General features: G+C 41.6%; 1 protein-coding gene across 1 annotated transcript in view; it reads right to left on the bottom strand.

Moving 5' to 3' along the window:
- ARSH (arylsulfatase family member H) overlaps positions 1-2,596 on the bottom strand; it is a 299,298-nt gene extending 296,702 nt beyond the window's left edge. The window contains exon 1 of the mRNA XM_055376837.2: positions 2,505-2,596. Within this exon, the coding sequence (XP_055232812.1) occupies positions 2,505-2,596 (92 nt within the window). The remainder of the gene's footprint in view (positions 1-2,504) is intronic.
- Between the last annotated feature and the right edge of the window lie 12,443 nt (positions 2,597-15,039).

Here is a 15,039-nt window from a genome sequence, read left to right as displayed (position 1 = left end):
TTATGCAGAGATACATGTCTTGCTATTTTGCCCAGGCTGGTCTCAAACTCCTGGCTTCAAATGATCCTCCCACTTCAGCCTCCCATTAATATATATCTTATGGTAAAATTGACCTATTTTATGACCAAATTGTGACATTTTGGAGTTTAATTTATTTCCCATTTTGTTTGTCTAATACATTGCAAAAATTTTGTAAAACTTATAGGTTAAAAAAAAGACGTGCCTGTTCTCCTAAAAGCTAAACCATATCCAATCTTGATCCCATGGGTACAATATTTTTTTTCCGTAATCCCACAGAAAGATGATAATGGAGGCTGAGTGTGATGGCTCACGCCTGTAACCCCAGCACTTTGGGAGGCCAAGAGGGGCTGAACACTTGAGCTCAGACCAGGGTGGGCAATATGGCAAAACCCCACCTCTACAAAAACAAAAAACAAAAAACAAAACAAAACAAATCAAAAGAAAAACCACAAAAATTAGGCAGGTGTGGGGGCTCATGCCTATAGTCCCAGCTACTCAGGAGGCTGAGGAGGGAGGATCACTTGAGCCTGGGAGGTCAAGACTGCAGTGAGCCAAGATCATGCCACTGCACTCCAGTCTGGATGACAGAATGAGATCCTGTCTTAAAAATAAAAGGTAAAAAAAGAGATAGAGGAAAGAAAGAAAAAGAAAAAGGGAAGAAAGAAAGAAAGAAAGAAAGAAAGAAAGAAAGAAAGAAAGAAAGAAAGAAAGAAAGAAAATAATAAGAAGAAGACCAATGCCTTTCAATCAACAAATATATGCTTAAAATATAGGACTAGACTGTGACCTGCATTCCAAGAAGAAACAATGCTATTTAAATCCACACTAAAAGATGCTATGTATTTTTACAAGAGCCAGATTGGTCTATCGATAGAGAGTAGAGAAATAAAGAGCCCCGGGTACCAGAGACTTTAGAAGTAATTCAAGGAAGATATTTTTAAAACTGTAGACTAATGTGGTGTATCTATATAATGAAAAAGTATTCAGCCATGGAAAGGAATGAAGTACTGACACATGCTACAATATGAATGAACCTTGAAAACATTATGCTAAGTGAAAGAAGCCAGTCACTAAACACCACATACCATATGTTATGAGCTAAATTGTGTCCCTCCCAAATTCCTGTGCTGAAGTCCTAACCCCCAGGACCTCAGAACGTGACTGTATTTGAAGATGGAGTCTTTATAGAGGTGATTAAGGTAGCATGAGGTCATTAAAGTGGACCCTTATCCAATAGGACTGGGGTCTTTATAAGAAGAGGAAATGAGGACACAGACACACACAGAGGGATGACCCTGTGAGGACACAGGGAGAAGACGGCATCTCCAAGCCCAGGAGAGAGGCCTCAGGAGGAACCAGCCCTGCAGACACCTTGATCTCAGACTTCCAGCCTCCAAGACTGTGGGAGAATCAACGTCTGCTGTTTCTAAGCCACCCAGTCTATGGTATTCTGTGATAGCAGCCTGAAATAGACGAAGACATCTCATAAGAAGAAGAGATGAGGACACAGACACACACAGAGGGACGACCCTGTAAAGACACAGGGAGAAGACGGCATCTACAAGGACAGGAGAGAGGCCTCAGGAGGAACCAGCCCTGCCCACACTTTGATCTTGAACTTCCAGCCTCCAGGACTGTGAGAGAATAAGCTGATGTTATCTAAGCCAACCAGTCTGTGGACCTTTGTCACGGCAGCCTGAGAAAATAAATACTTTATATGATTACTTGTATATGAAATTCTAAGAAGAGACGCATCCATAGAGACAGAGGGTACATTTGTGGTTAACAGGGCGTGGGGATAGGATGGGAAATGGGGGTCTTCTTTGTGGGGGTGAAAAATTCTGCAACTACACAGAGGTGATGGTTGTCCAACACTGTGAATGTACTAAATGCCCCTGAATTGTTCACTTTAAAATGGTTAAAAGGTGATTTTTTTTTTTTTAAACAGAGTCTCCCTCTGTCACCCAGGCTGGAGTGCAGTGGTGGGATCATAGCTCACTGCAGCCTCAATCTCCCTTGCTCAGGCAATCCTCCTGCCCCAGCCTCCTGAGTAGCTGAGACCACAGACACACGCCACCATGTCCCAGTAGATTTTTTTTTATTATTTTTGTAGAGACGGGGTCTCCCTGTGTTGCCCAGGCTGATCGGAAACTCCTGGGCTCAAGCAATGCTCCCACCTTGGCCTTCCAAAGTGCTGGGATTATAGGCTTGAGCCACCATGCCTGACCAAAAAAGGCCAATTTTTAAATGTAAATTTTGCCCAACAATGAAAACGCCACCACCAACAGCTAGAAACTAAGGAAACTGGGATGTTAAGTGGTCTCCTGACATTTTGCAATTTTCCCCAGTGACCTCTGCTATTCCTGCCGATAACATCAGACAATGACTTCTCTCCAGAAACCCTTCTCTGCAACGGCAAAGACGTGAACACTGTGGTATGGGAGACTCCCACATACAGGGAGGGGGTCAGAGTCCATCTTTGCCTCACTGAGTTATTACCGTAGCAGCACAAATCCCCCACTCCAAGGTCATCTGCCATCAGCAGGACAATGTTGGGTCTGGCGTTTCTTGTCATAAATGTGCCATCAACACCGCAAAACAAACAGCACAGGGACACTGACAGCCAGCAGCTCCTGAAAGTATTTTTAGAAATAAGCAAACAAACAAGCAAGCAAAAAACCAGGCACTATCAATTAACATTTGCATTTTAGATAACTTAACATATGAAACAGTGATATTCGTTATCAGTTCTCACTGTACAACGTACCTGTGTTGTCTTACTCAGAAACTAGATTAAACAACAACAACAAAAACTAATGTTCTATACCGGAGTCCCCAATCCCCTGGCCATCGACCAGTACTGGTCTGTAGCCTGTTAGCAACCAGGCCACACAGCAGGAGGTGAGTGGTGGGCAAATGAGTGAAGCTTGCATCACTGCCTGAGCTCCACCTCCTGTCAGATCGGTAGCAGCATTAGATTCTCATGGGAGTGAGAACTCTATTGTGAACTGTGCATGCAAAGGATCTAGGTTGTGTGCTCTTTATGAGAATCTAATGCCTGATGATCTGTCTCTGTCTTCCATCACCCCCAGATGGGATCATCTAGTCGCAGGAAAACAAGCTCAGGGCACCCACTGATCATACACTATGATGAGTTGTATAATTATTTCATTATATATTATCGTGTAATAATAATAAAAATAAAGTGCACAATAAATGTAACGTGCTTGAATCATCCTGAAACCATCCTGCACCCCCTTCCTGTCTGTGGAAAAACTGTCTTCCACAAAACCAGTCCCTGGTGCCAAAAATGTTGGAGACCATTGTTCTATACGAATATGGCATCATATTTTACCAATTCGTTTTGCAAGCATGATGAGGTTTAACTCTTATAACATCTTTTGATATTGTTTTAGTGACATCAGAGGCTTAAAATTTATAACAGTGGTTACAATTGAGGGTAAGCTCTAAAAATTGAATTTTGCCGGGTGCTGTGGCTCATGCCTGTAATCCCAGCACTTTGGAAGGCCAATGCGGGTGGATCATTTGAGCCCAGAAGTTTGAGACTGGCCTGGGCAGCATGGTGAAACCCCATCTCTACAAACAATACAAAGATAGCTGGGCATAGTGATGCATTCCTATAGTCCCAGCTACTCAGGAGGCTGAGATGAGAGGACTGCTTGAGCCTGAGAGGTCAGGATTGCAGTGAGCTATGAATGCACCACTGCACTCCAGCTTAGACAACAGAGCAAGACCCTGTCTCAAAAAAAACTTTTTTGTTTACTTTATTGCATAAAAATGTAACCAAGGCCGGGCACAGTGGCTCCCGCCTGTAATCCCAGTGCTTTGAGAGGCCAAGGCAGGTGGAATACCTGAGGTCAGGAGTTTGAGACCAGCCTGACCAACATGGTGAAACCCCATCTCTACTAAAAATACAAAATTAACCAGGCATGGTGACACGTGCCTGTGGTCCCAGCTACTTCAGAGGCTGAGGCAGGAGAATCACTTGAACCCAGGAGGTGGAGGTTGCAGTGAGCTGAAATTGCACCACTGCATTCCAGCTTGGGTAGCAAGAGTGAAACTCCGTCTCAAAAAAAAAAAAAAAAGTAAGCAAAATGGAAAATTAGAGACTAAGAGCGAGTCAGTTTTGATTTTTCAAGTGTTCAGTTGTACTTTTTAATACATTTTATAACCTCAAAGGTTTTCTCTAAGCCACATGGAGCGGGGTGGGGGCAATTATAACAGAAGCTCCAGTAACTTATTAGATCTAAGCCCAGAACTAGATGCTGAAACACTGATATTTGGGGATGGAACACATGTGTGTATAGAAACTGTTTTCTCCTTTGGTTCGTCAAGAACATATGTCCATAGAAGAAATCAGGTGGAAAAAATTCCACTTCAAAAACAATCTAGAAATTATTTAAAATCTATGAAAGAAAATTTAACATTTTTGAGATTCTGCTAAATTTTTTTAAATTTGTCAATTAGTTCAATGAAAGGCAGATTTTACTAAATTTTATTTTATTTTTTAATGGGTCAATGTTGGAATAGATCTACTAAGTTTTATTTATTATTTATTTATTTATTTATTTATTTATTTTTTTGAGATGGAGTCTCACTCTGTCACCTAGGCTGGAGTGCAATGGCACAATCTCGGCTTACCACACCCTCTGCCTCCCAGGTTCAAGCGATCCTCCCACCTCAGCCTCCTGAGTAGCTGGGACTACAGGTGTGCACCACCATGCCTGGCTAATTTTTGTATTTTTAGTAGAGATGGGGTTCGCCATGTTGGCCAAGCTGGTCTCAAACTCCTGACCTCAGGTGATCCACCTGCCTCGGCCTCCCAAAGTGCTGGGATTACAGGTGTGAGCCGCCACGCCCGGCCTAAATTTTAGATTGTAAAAGAACCCTCTTGTAACAGCTGAATTGTACAATATCCTGAAATATTCACAACAGCCGTTGATCAAAAATGATCACTATGAATTGAAGACCAATATCCCCTCAGTCAGGTTCCCCAACTCCAAATTCCATTCAATCAATTCCAAGTCCTCCTAATTCAACCTCAAATATTATATCATAAATGCTTTTGTATCCATCCATCTTCCCTTCTATTTCATGTTTATATTTTTATTTTAAAAACTTTTTAAATTGAGATGGGGGTCTCACTATGTTGGCCAGGTTGGTCTTGAACTCCTGAGCTCAAGCAATCCTCCCACCTCAGCCTCCCAAAGTGCTGGGATTACAGGTGTGAGGCACAGTGTCTGACCTATTTCTTTTTTAAATATTAATAGTAGTTATTTTATTAAATCTCAAGCTCATGTTTTTTTTAAAATAGATTTATTTTTTAGAGCAGTTTTAGGTTCACAGAAAAATTGAGCATAGGTACAGAAAGTTCCCACATATCCCCTGCCCCTACATATGTAATAGCTTCCTCCATTATCAACACCCGGCAACAAGACGGTACATTATCTGATACCAATGAACCTACATTGAGAAATCATTATCTCCCAAAGTCCATAGTTTAATTTAAGGGTCACTCTTGCTGTTGTACATTCTATGGTTTTGGACAAAAAGTCCCAGCCTACCATTAAGAGGGTTTAAGGATGAGGATAGGGAGATGATACATTGAAAGATATCTTGGCTAAGAATTTTTCAGGATTGAAGACAGACATAACTTTTCAGACTGAACCCAGTTAAAAAAATTAAAAACCTCCAGTTAGACCTAGCTCAGTAAAGGGCAATGATGGAGACAGAGGCACTTGGTTTAAACACAACCACAGATAACCTAAAATGGGAGGATAACTGGAATGTCAAGAGACTTCCCAACAGCCACAGTGGATGCCTGATGACCAGGGACCACTGCTTCCAGAGTGCTGAGACAAAAGTCACTCTGAACTCAGAGTTCCAAACCCTTCTAATACATCATTGAAGAATGAGTAGGGATTACAGGCATTTGGATTGTACATGAACCCAAAAACTCTTGATGAAAAACTACTAAGGAATATTTTCAGCAAAAGGCAAACTTATCTTAGAAAGGAAGAGTAGACAGGCCAAGTGCAGTGGCTCATGCCTGTAATTCCAACACTTTGGTAGGCCGAGGCAGGTGGATCACTTGAGGTTGGATGTTGGAGACCAGCCTGGCCAACATAGTGAAACCCCTTGTCTACTAAAAATACAAACATTAGCCAGGCATGGTGGCATGTGCCTGTAATCCCAGCTACTAGAGAGGCTGAAGCAAGAGAATCGCTTGAACCTGGGAGGTGGGAGGTTGCAGTGAGCTGAGATCACACAACTGTACTCCAGCCTGGGTGACAGAGCAAGACTCCATCTCAAAAATAAATAAATAAAAATAAAAGGGTAGACATAAGAAAAGATGTTGAAAAGAGATAAAACATGTTGATAACATTAAATACATATTGACAGAAACTATTATTAATTATTATTATTTTGGAAAGGAGTAAATAATTCACTAAGCGGTAATTACATGGAGGAAGGTGGTGGGGGGGGGTAGGACTGTGGTGTTCACACATTCTCCAGTCTTTCCTTTCTTCAAAAGGAAGCTGGAAATAGAGATTAACCATCATATTTTGCTAAGTTAATAATGATGTTAATATGATTAAGGGAAACATGAGGTACAGTTACCAGGCCACTTGAGGGGAGAAGGATGGGCCAGTGTATTAGTCTGCTCTCACACTGCTAATAAAGACATACCTGAGACTGGGTAATTTTTTTTTTTTTTTTTTGAGACAGAGTCTCTCTCTGTTGCCCAGGCTGGACTGCAGTGGCACGATCTCAGCTCACTGCAAGCTCCACCACCCAGGTTCACACCATTCTCCTGCCTCAGCTTCCCAAGTAGCTGAGACTACAGGTGCCCACCACTATGCCGGGCTAATTGTTTGTATTTTTGGTAGAGATGGGGTTTCACCGTGTTAGCCAGGATGGTCTCAATCTCCTGACCTCGTGATCCGCCCGCCTCGGCCTCCCAAAGTGCTGGGATTACAGGTGTGAGGGAAAGAGGTTTAATAGACTCACAGTTCCACATGGCTGAGGAGGCCTCACAATCATGGTGGAAAGCAAAGGAGAAGCAAAGGCACATCTTACATGGAGGCAGACAAGAGAGCTTGTGCAGGGGAACTCCAATTTATAAAACCATCAGATCTCATGAGACTCATTCACTATCATGAGAACAGTGTGGGGGAAACCACTGCCATGATTCAATTATCTCCACTGGGCTCCTCCCTTGACACGTGAGGATTATTACAATTCAAGCTGAGATTTGGGTGGGGTCACAGCCAAACCATATCAGCCAGGAAATAGAGAACCCTTAATGCAGCCCATAAAAAGCAAGAGGGGAAAAAAGAAAACCACAGGAGAATCTTGAAAATATAAGATAGCATGTAAGATGACAGAAATAAGATCAACTATCTTAATATTTATAACAAATGTGGATGGGTTTACCTGCCTATTAAAGAATCCCATACTAATTTTTAAAAATCTGTCCTATGTTTTTGTTAAAGGACACACCTAAAACCTAATGACAAACAAAACTTGAAACTAAAAAGATGTAAACATTTAAGTAGGCCAGCCAAGTAGTAATCAAAAGAAACTTGTAGCAATAATAACATCAGCCAGAAGAAAATTACAATTGAAAAATCATTAATATAGAATGGCAAGACTATTATAGAATAATAAAAATACAAATCCACAAAGATGATATGAACATCATAAACCAGTGTGAATTTAGTTATGGCTTGAAAATATAGACAGTAGGCTGGGCATAGCAGCTCATGCCTCTAATTCCAGCACTTAGGGAGGCCGAGATGGGAGGATCCCTTGAGTCCAGGAGTTTGAGACCAGCCTGGGCAACATAGTGAGACCCAATCTCTATAAAAAAGAAAAAAATTACATAAATAAATAAAAGACAAAAAATAGAAAGCACAGCTTGAATAAAATATGAGGAATAATTGATAATCCACCATCATAAAGGACATTTTAAGCACATATTTAACCCAAGTCCTCCAGGATAGAGAAAACCTTGAAAAAGAATCCTTCTCTAGAAATGGAGAGTGATGAATGTTCATGAATTTGCCAGCTCACCAGTCATACAGCAATTGCTTCATGGTTTCTTCTTAGATTATCTAAGGAAGAGAAGAATAAAATAAGAGCATCTGCAAAGCAAATGTTTTCCTCATAGCTAGGCAGATAATGGTCCAAAGGCTTAACTAGATTGTTTTGTGGTGACCCAGTAAACCCAGTACATTCTTTTTTTTTTTTTTTTTTTTTTTTTGAGACAGAGTCTTGTTCTATCGCCCAGGGTGTAGTGCAGCGACTCGACTCACCGCAACCTCTGCCTCCCAGATTCTAGCAATTCTCATGCTTCAGCCACCCAAATAGCTGGGACCACAGGTGTGCACCACCATGCCCAGCTAATTTTTTGTATTTTTAGTAGAGACAGGGTTTCACCATGTTGGCCAAGCTGGTCTTGAACCCCTGTCCTCAAGTGATCCACACGCCTCAGCCTCCCAAAGTGCTATGATTACAGGTGTGAGCCACTGTGCCTGACCAGCCCAGCACATTCTTTAAACGTATTTGCAAATAAGTGATATTTGCTCACAAAGAATAAGGCAAAATTCTATGCATGTTCTATGCAGCTCAGGTGAATTCTAATGGCAGAGTTACAAGAAATTACATTGGTATAGCAACAAAAACCTACTATTCTGGTGTCAGTAAAGTAAATCAGTAATCAATGAATGTGCATATATTCAATAACTGCTTTGTATCAGATCTAATTTCTGTGTGGTACTGTTCTGGAAAGCACTTTGTTTTTATACATACTGGATCAACTGTGGTGTCTACCTTAAAAAGCACAACAAGAAACACCATAGACCTGTGACAGTCATGGCGGCCAGACTTGTTTGGTGGAGGAAGACATGTTTAGCAGCTGTAATTAAGATATTTTTACAAGAATGCAACCAGTGGTACAATCTGGTGTTTCCCTGCCTAGAATCCTCAAGTGATTCCAAGTTGGTGAGGCTTTATAGGCTGAGGAACTGCCCCACAAGACAAATAATATATAATAAAGATTAATAGCACCGCCATACTGTTAGCAGAGCTTTATAATTCCCCAGGCATTTCCACACACTTGTTACTATTTGATCCTCAAAATATCTCACCCCACTTGCCTCAAAGGGTTAATGATGACTCTTCCGTTTTCTAGGAGAAGCAATTGGGTTTCATATTGCTTAAAAGACTTTCACAAGGCTGGTAAATTGAAGAGCTGGGATTCAAAATGAGGACTGATTCTCAGGAGTGTGTGTGTGTGTGTGTGTGTGTGTGTGTGTGTGTGTGTGTGTGTGTAAATTAGCCAATTCCCCAGGCCATCTTCTCAACTTCAACCCTCCAATATGGCTCTCAAATGTAATATCCTTAAAGACTAACTACCTTGGGGCATTTGGTGAAGCCCACGTTCTAACCGTTTAGTGGTCCATTTGCTCTACCCCACAACTTCCAATTAATACCTCTATATTAGACTTGCCCACAATGTGACATTTAAAAAATATCACATTCTGGTTCTCATGTCTGTAACTCCACTGCCTAATATACTATTTAGTATTCCCATAAAGTTCACACCGAGAAAATCCAGAGTTTCCCAATAGTTAGGTGAGACAGAGACAGAAACATGGATGAATTGAGAATATTGTCTTTTTATTCACCATATTTAGTCATTTCCACCGTCCTTTAATAAGCATCTCTCCAGGACAAGATTAGTAAGAATCACCATGAATGGTCCTAGCCACCAGCGCAATGTTCTCTCCAACTAGCAAGGAATAAAGGTTATTTTTATTTATTTATTTATTCATTTAGAGACAGGGTCTCACTCTGCTGCCCAGGCTGGAGTGCAGTGGTGCAATCATGGCTCACCGTAGCCATGACTGTAATGTGAGATTAAAATAGCAAAGATGTGGAATCAACCCAAATGTCCATCAATGATAGACTGGATTTAAAAGTGTGTACTTAAACACCATGGAATACTATGCAGCCGTAAAAAGGAAAGAGATGTCCTTTGCAGGGACATGGATAGAGCTGGAAGCCATTATCTTCAGCAAACTAACACAAGAACAGAAAACAAAACACCCCATGTTCTCACTTATAAGTGGGAGGCTGAACAATGAGAACACATGGACACAGGGAGGGGAACACCACACACTGGGGCCTGTTGGGGGGTAAGAGTAGGGGGAGGGAGAGCATTAGGATAAATAGCTAATGTATGCTGGGCTTAATACCTAGGTGACGGGTTGATAGGTGCAGCAAACCACCATGGCACACGTTTACCTATGTGACAAACCTGCACATCCTGCACACGTACCCCAGAACTTAAAATAAAAATTAAAAGTTAAAAGAAAATGAGAGATTATACACACACACACACACATATTTATATATGTAAGAAATCTGAGATACATATATCTATATCTGGCCATTCTGTGTGATTTTAAATAAATGTGAGATATATATATATATCTGTGTATATCCAATTTATATAATACATTCACACATGCACTCAGCCAGAAAAAATGAATAAAATCAAGTCTTTAGCAGCAACATGGATGGAGCTGGAGGGCATTATCTTAAGTGAAATAACTCAGACACAGAAAGTCAAATACTGCATGTTCACTTATAAGCAGAAGCTAAACACAGTGTCCTCATGGACATAGGGAGTGGAATAATAGACACTGGAGACTCAGAAGGGTGGGAAGGTGATGAGGAATGAGAAATTACTCAGTGAGTACAATGTACACTATTCGTGATGTATTCACTGAAAACCTGGTCTTCCCCACTGTGCAGTCTATCCATGCAACATAGCCGCACTTGTAGCCCTTTACCTTATACTAAAAAATAAAATAAATGGTCACTGAGGACTGTCTACACGTCATCAACTTGATTGAGACTCTTAAGTGGAAAAAAAAAAAACAGAAGGAAACACTACAGTGGGAAAAGGGAGAAGAAGAAAGATCAAACATCACAAAACCAAATTCTGGGTTCCATTTCAGAATGGTGGACTTTGAACATGGCTGGGCCAAAGTCACAGAATTAGACAAAGATTGCAAGAGCGCAGTCATGCTTTAAAAACAAGAAAGATATGGTTTTTTTGTTTTTGTTTATGTTTTCTTTTGTTTTTTTAAAGTCATGCTCTAGAAAAGAAGGAAGACAGATGGGAACCCACAGTAGCTAGCAATGTCAATGCTGCAAGCATCTGAGGGTGCCAGAGAAACACCCATAAGACTGGAGTGAGATGTCACCAGCCAGGACACAGGGAATTTGATGATGGTTAATGATGGCCTATTATGGAGTCACCACACAGTTGGGGTCAGCCAACAGCAATGAATGAGGGAAATTATTTGTGCAGAAGTCCAGTGAATTAACAGATGACTCAGCGGCTGGGCGCAGTGGCTTACACCTGTAATCACAGCACTTTGGGAGACCAAGGCAGGAGGACTGCTTGAGCCCACAAGTTCAAGACCAGCCTGGCCAACATGGTGAAACCCCATCTCTACTCAAAAAAAAAAAAAAAAAAAGAGCTGGATGTGGTGGCACACACCTGTAATCCCAGCTACTCGGGAGGCTGAGGCAGGAGAATTGCTTGAGCCCACAAGATGGAGGTTGCAGTAAGCCAAGATCCTACCACTGCACTCCAGCCTGGGTGACAGAGTGAGATCCTGTGACAAAAAAGAAAGGAAGGAAGGAAGGAAGAAAGAAAGCAAGGAAGGAAGAAAGAAAGGAAGGAAGGAAGAAAGGAAAGAAGGAAGGAAGAAAGGAAAGAAGGAAGGAAGGAGGGAAGGAAGGAAGGAAGGGAGGGAGGGAGGGAGGGAGGGAGGAAGAAAGAAAGAAAGAAAGAAAGAAAGAAAGAGAAAGAATCTTATCCTGAGTCATCTGTTTTTTGTTGTTGTTGTGTTTCATGCTTTTTTTTTTTCTTGAGACAGTCTGGCTCTGTCTCCCAAGCTGGAGTGCAGTGGATTCTTTTCTTTCTTTCTTTCTTTCTTTCTTTCTTTCTTTCTTTCTTTCTTCTTTTTCTCTCTCCTCTCCCTCCCTTCCTCCCTGTCTTCCTGCCTTTCTTTTTTTTCTTTTTTTGTCACAGGATTTCACTCTGTCACCCAGGCTGGAGTGTGAAGTCATGGGATCTTGGCTTACTGCAACCTCTGCCTCCTGGGCTGAAGCCATCCTCCTGCCTCAGCTTCCCGAGTCGCTGGAACCACTGGCACAAGCCATCACACTAGGCTAATTTTTGTATTTTTTGTAGAGATGGGGTCTTACCATGTAGCCCAGGCTGATCTAGAACTCCTGAACCCAAGCCATCTGCCTGCCTCGGCCTCCCAAAGTGATGGGATTACAGGTGTGAGCTACTGTGCCCGGCCAGGATAGGACTTTAAAGTAGCTATCTTTAAATTCCTCTGATTAAATAAGGAGTGGAATCTCTTATAGGCTGAATTGTGTCTGCCAAAAAGTTACATGTTGAAATCCTAGCTCCTAGTCCCCCAGGATGTGACTGTATTTAAAAACAGGGCCTTTAAACAGATAATTAAGGTAAAATGAGATCACCAGGGCTGGCCCTAATCCAGCCTTATAAAGGGAGAAGATGAGGACACAGACACACACAGGGACGGCCATGTGAGGACACAGGGAGAAGACAGCATCTCCAAGCCAAGGAGAGAGGCCTCAGGAGGAACCAGCCCTGCCCACACCTGGATCTCAGACTTCTGGTCTCCAGTACCAGGAGAGAATAACTGTCATTTTAAGTCACCCAGTTTGCGGTATTTTGTTATAGCAGCCACAAGAAACTAATATAAATAACTGAAAAAACAGTTTTATAGACCATCAACAAAGCAAAAAGGAGTTACGGGGAAGGAAAAAATCTCTGTAACATTTCCCTTTTTTTTTTTTTTTTTGAGACAGAGTCTTGCTCTGTCACCTAGGCTGGAGCACAGCGAACTATAGGCTGAAGCAATTTTTCTGCCTCAGCCTCCTGAGTAGCCGGGACTAGAAGTGTGCACCATGCCTGGCAAATTTTTTACTATTTGTAGAGATAGGGTCTCGCTATGTTTTGCAGGCTGGTTTTAAACTCCTTAAGGCCTTAAGTGATCCTCCCACCTCGACCTCTCAAAGTGTGGCAGGCCAGGTCTCACTAACGCAGGCCTCCATGACATCTGTTTCAGCACTGACGAGTGGTGAAGTTCAATATTAAAAGTTGAGAGAGCCAGCGCCCTTATACAAAGGCTGGAATGTCACAAAAGCCCACCAAGAGTTCTGCCCAGGCCTCTCCTGGGCCTTGAAGCATGACAAGACAACGAAGGCATTCTTAACAGGACCCGTTTAGGATTAAACAGGTTTTATTGGGGGTCTGAAGAAACTCCCCAGACCTCCACAAACAAGTTTATAGAGGGTCTAAAAGAACTCCTCAAACCTCCATGATTTAGCGAGAGACAAGATAAGGGTAATCACCCCAGCACCTGGACCCATTTAGATTAAATGAACTTACTGAGGCTCCAGAGGAAGGTCTTCAGGACTCAGACCTTTGTTCTAGATTAGAAGAAGTTCATCACTAATGTCTTCAGATGAGTGCACACTTACTGATAGACACATTGCTTAGCAGGTAGATAAGCTCTAGAAAACTTTGTAACTTTGAGTTGGTCTGGCAATAATTTCTAGGCCTTCTCCCTGTACCTGGTTACAGAAATAAAAACTCCCTTCTCTCCCAGTTCATCTGCATCTCATTATTGAGCCGCAAGAAATAGCAGCCAAACCCTCGGTTTGGTCCAGGAACAGAAGAACTAGGATTACAGGCATGAGCCACTCCACCTGGCCATATTTTCGATAAATAAATTAGAAAAGAGACCCCAAAAATTACAAATTATCAATAGGCACATAAAATATTTTTAACTTTCCCATCAACTAGAAAAAGTAAATGTTAAGGATAATGAGATAGAACGGCTCACTATCAAAACACCAAAAACTTTTAAAGTGTGAAAATATATGTTATAAGAAGAATTCACAGCAAGTTACCTTCAGTTGCCACTAAATATCAAGACTTAAAAGTGAGCCTAAAGTTTAGCAAAGCACTCGTGCTTCTAGCCCCACACTCAGTGCAGGGAGCCAGGATGGAGGAAGGATGTTTCATCCAACATTGTCTTTAAGTAGAGTCATATTGAAACCAACTGAAATCTCCACTCTTTGAAGTAGATTGGCTAAATACATTGGTGTATATTCCTACTATGAGATTCTATGCATCAGATCAAGAGTAAGATAGTTCTATGTCTAGTAATAGCAGTAGATTTCCAAGATACATAGTACAGTATTTTTTAATTTAAATAAGTTTTCTGAAAATATATACAGTATGATACCTTTTATTTAATGCATTCACACATCAAGATTTCCCTTTTCATGAATGTTTATAAAAGTGGGGCAGATATCTGGAAGGAAAAGGCTCATAGGAATTGCAACCCCCAGGTAAAGTCAGGAGCCACAGTGGTGAAGACAGGTTTTGGCCAAGTTGAGCTTTATCTATAATAGTTGTTTAAAATTTAACTTAAAAAAAAAAACCAGAGATGATGCCTGTTTCACATTAATTCAATATGTGGCTTTTGCAAGTCTTCGTACTGAATCTGGAATGCTGTTTCCTTTAAAATAGGGAGACTGGGTCCAGGTGTGGTGGTTCACGCTTGTAATCCTAGCACTTAGGGAGGCCGAGGTGGGAGGATCTCTTGAGCTCAGGAGTTCAGGACCAGCCTGGACAACTTAGTGAGACCTTCTCTCTATTTATTTTATTAAACTAAAAATAGGCCAGGCATGGTGGCTAACACCTATAATCCCAGCACTTTGGGAGGCCAAGGTGGGAGGATCACTTGAGCTCAGGAGTTCAGGACCAGCCTAGGCAACATAGTGAAACCTTGGCTGTATTTTATTAAAACAAAAATATGCCGGGCATGGTGGCTAACGTCTATAATCCCAGTCTTTTGGGAGGCC

This window comes from Gorilla gorilla, chromosome X (genome assembly GCF_029281585.2).
Source record: "Gorilla gorilla gorilla isolate KB3781 chromosome X, NHGRI_mGorGor1-v2.1_pri, whole genome shotgun sequence".
NCBI classification, from domain to species: Eukaryota; Metazoa; Chordata; class Mammalia; order Primates; family Hominidae; genus Gorilla; species Gorilla gorilla.
The sequence above is the reverse complement of the archived record's forward strand: the minus strand, read 5'-3'. Positions and strand labels throughout refer to the sequence as shown.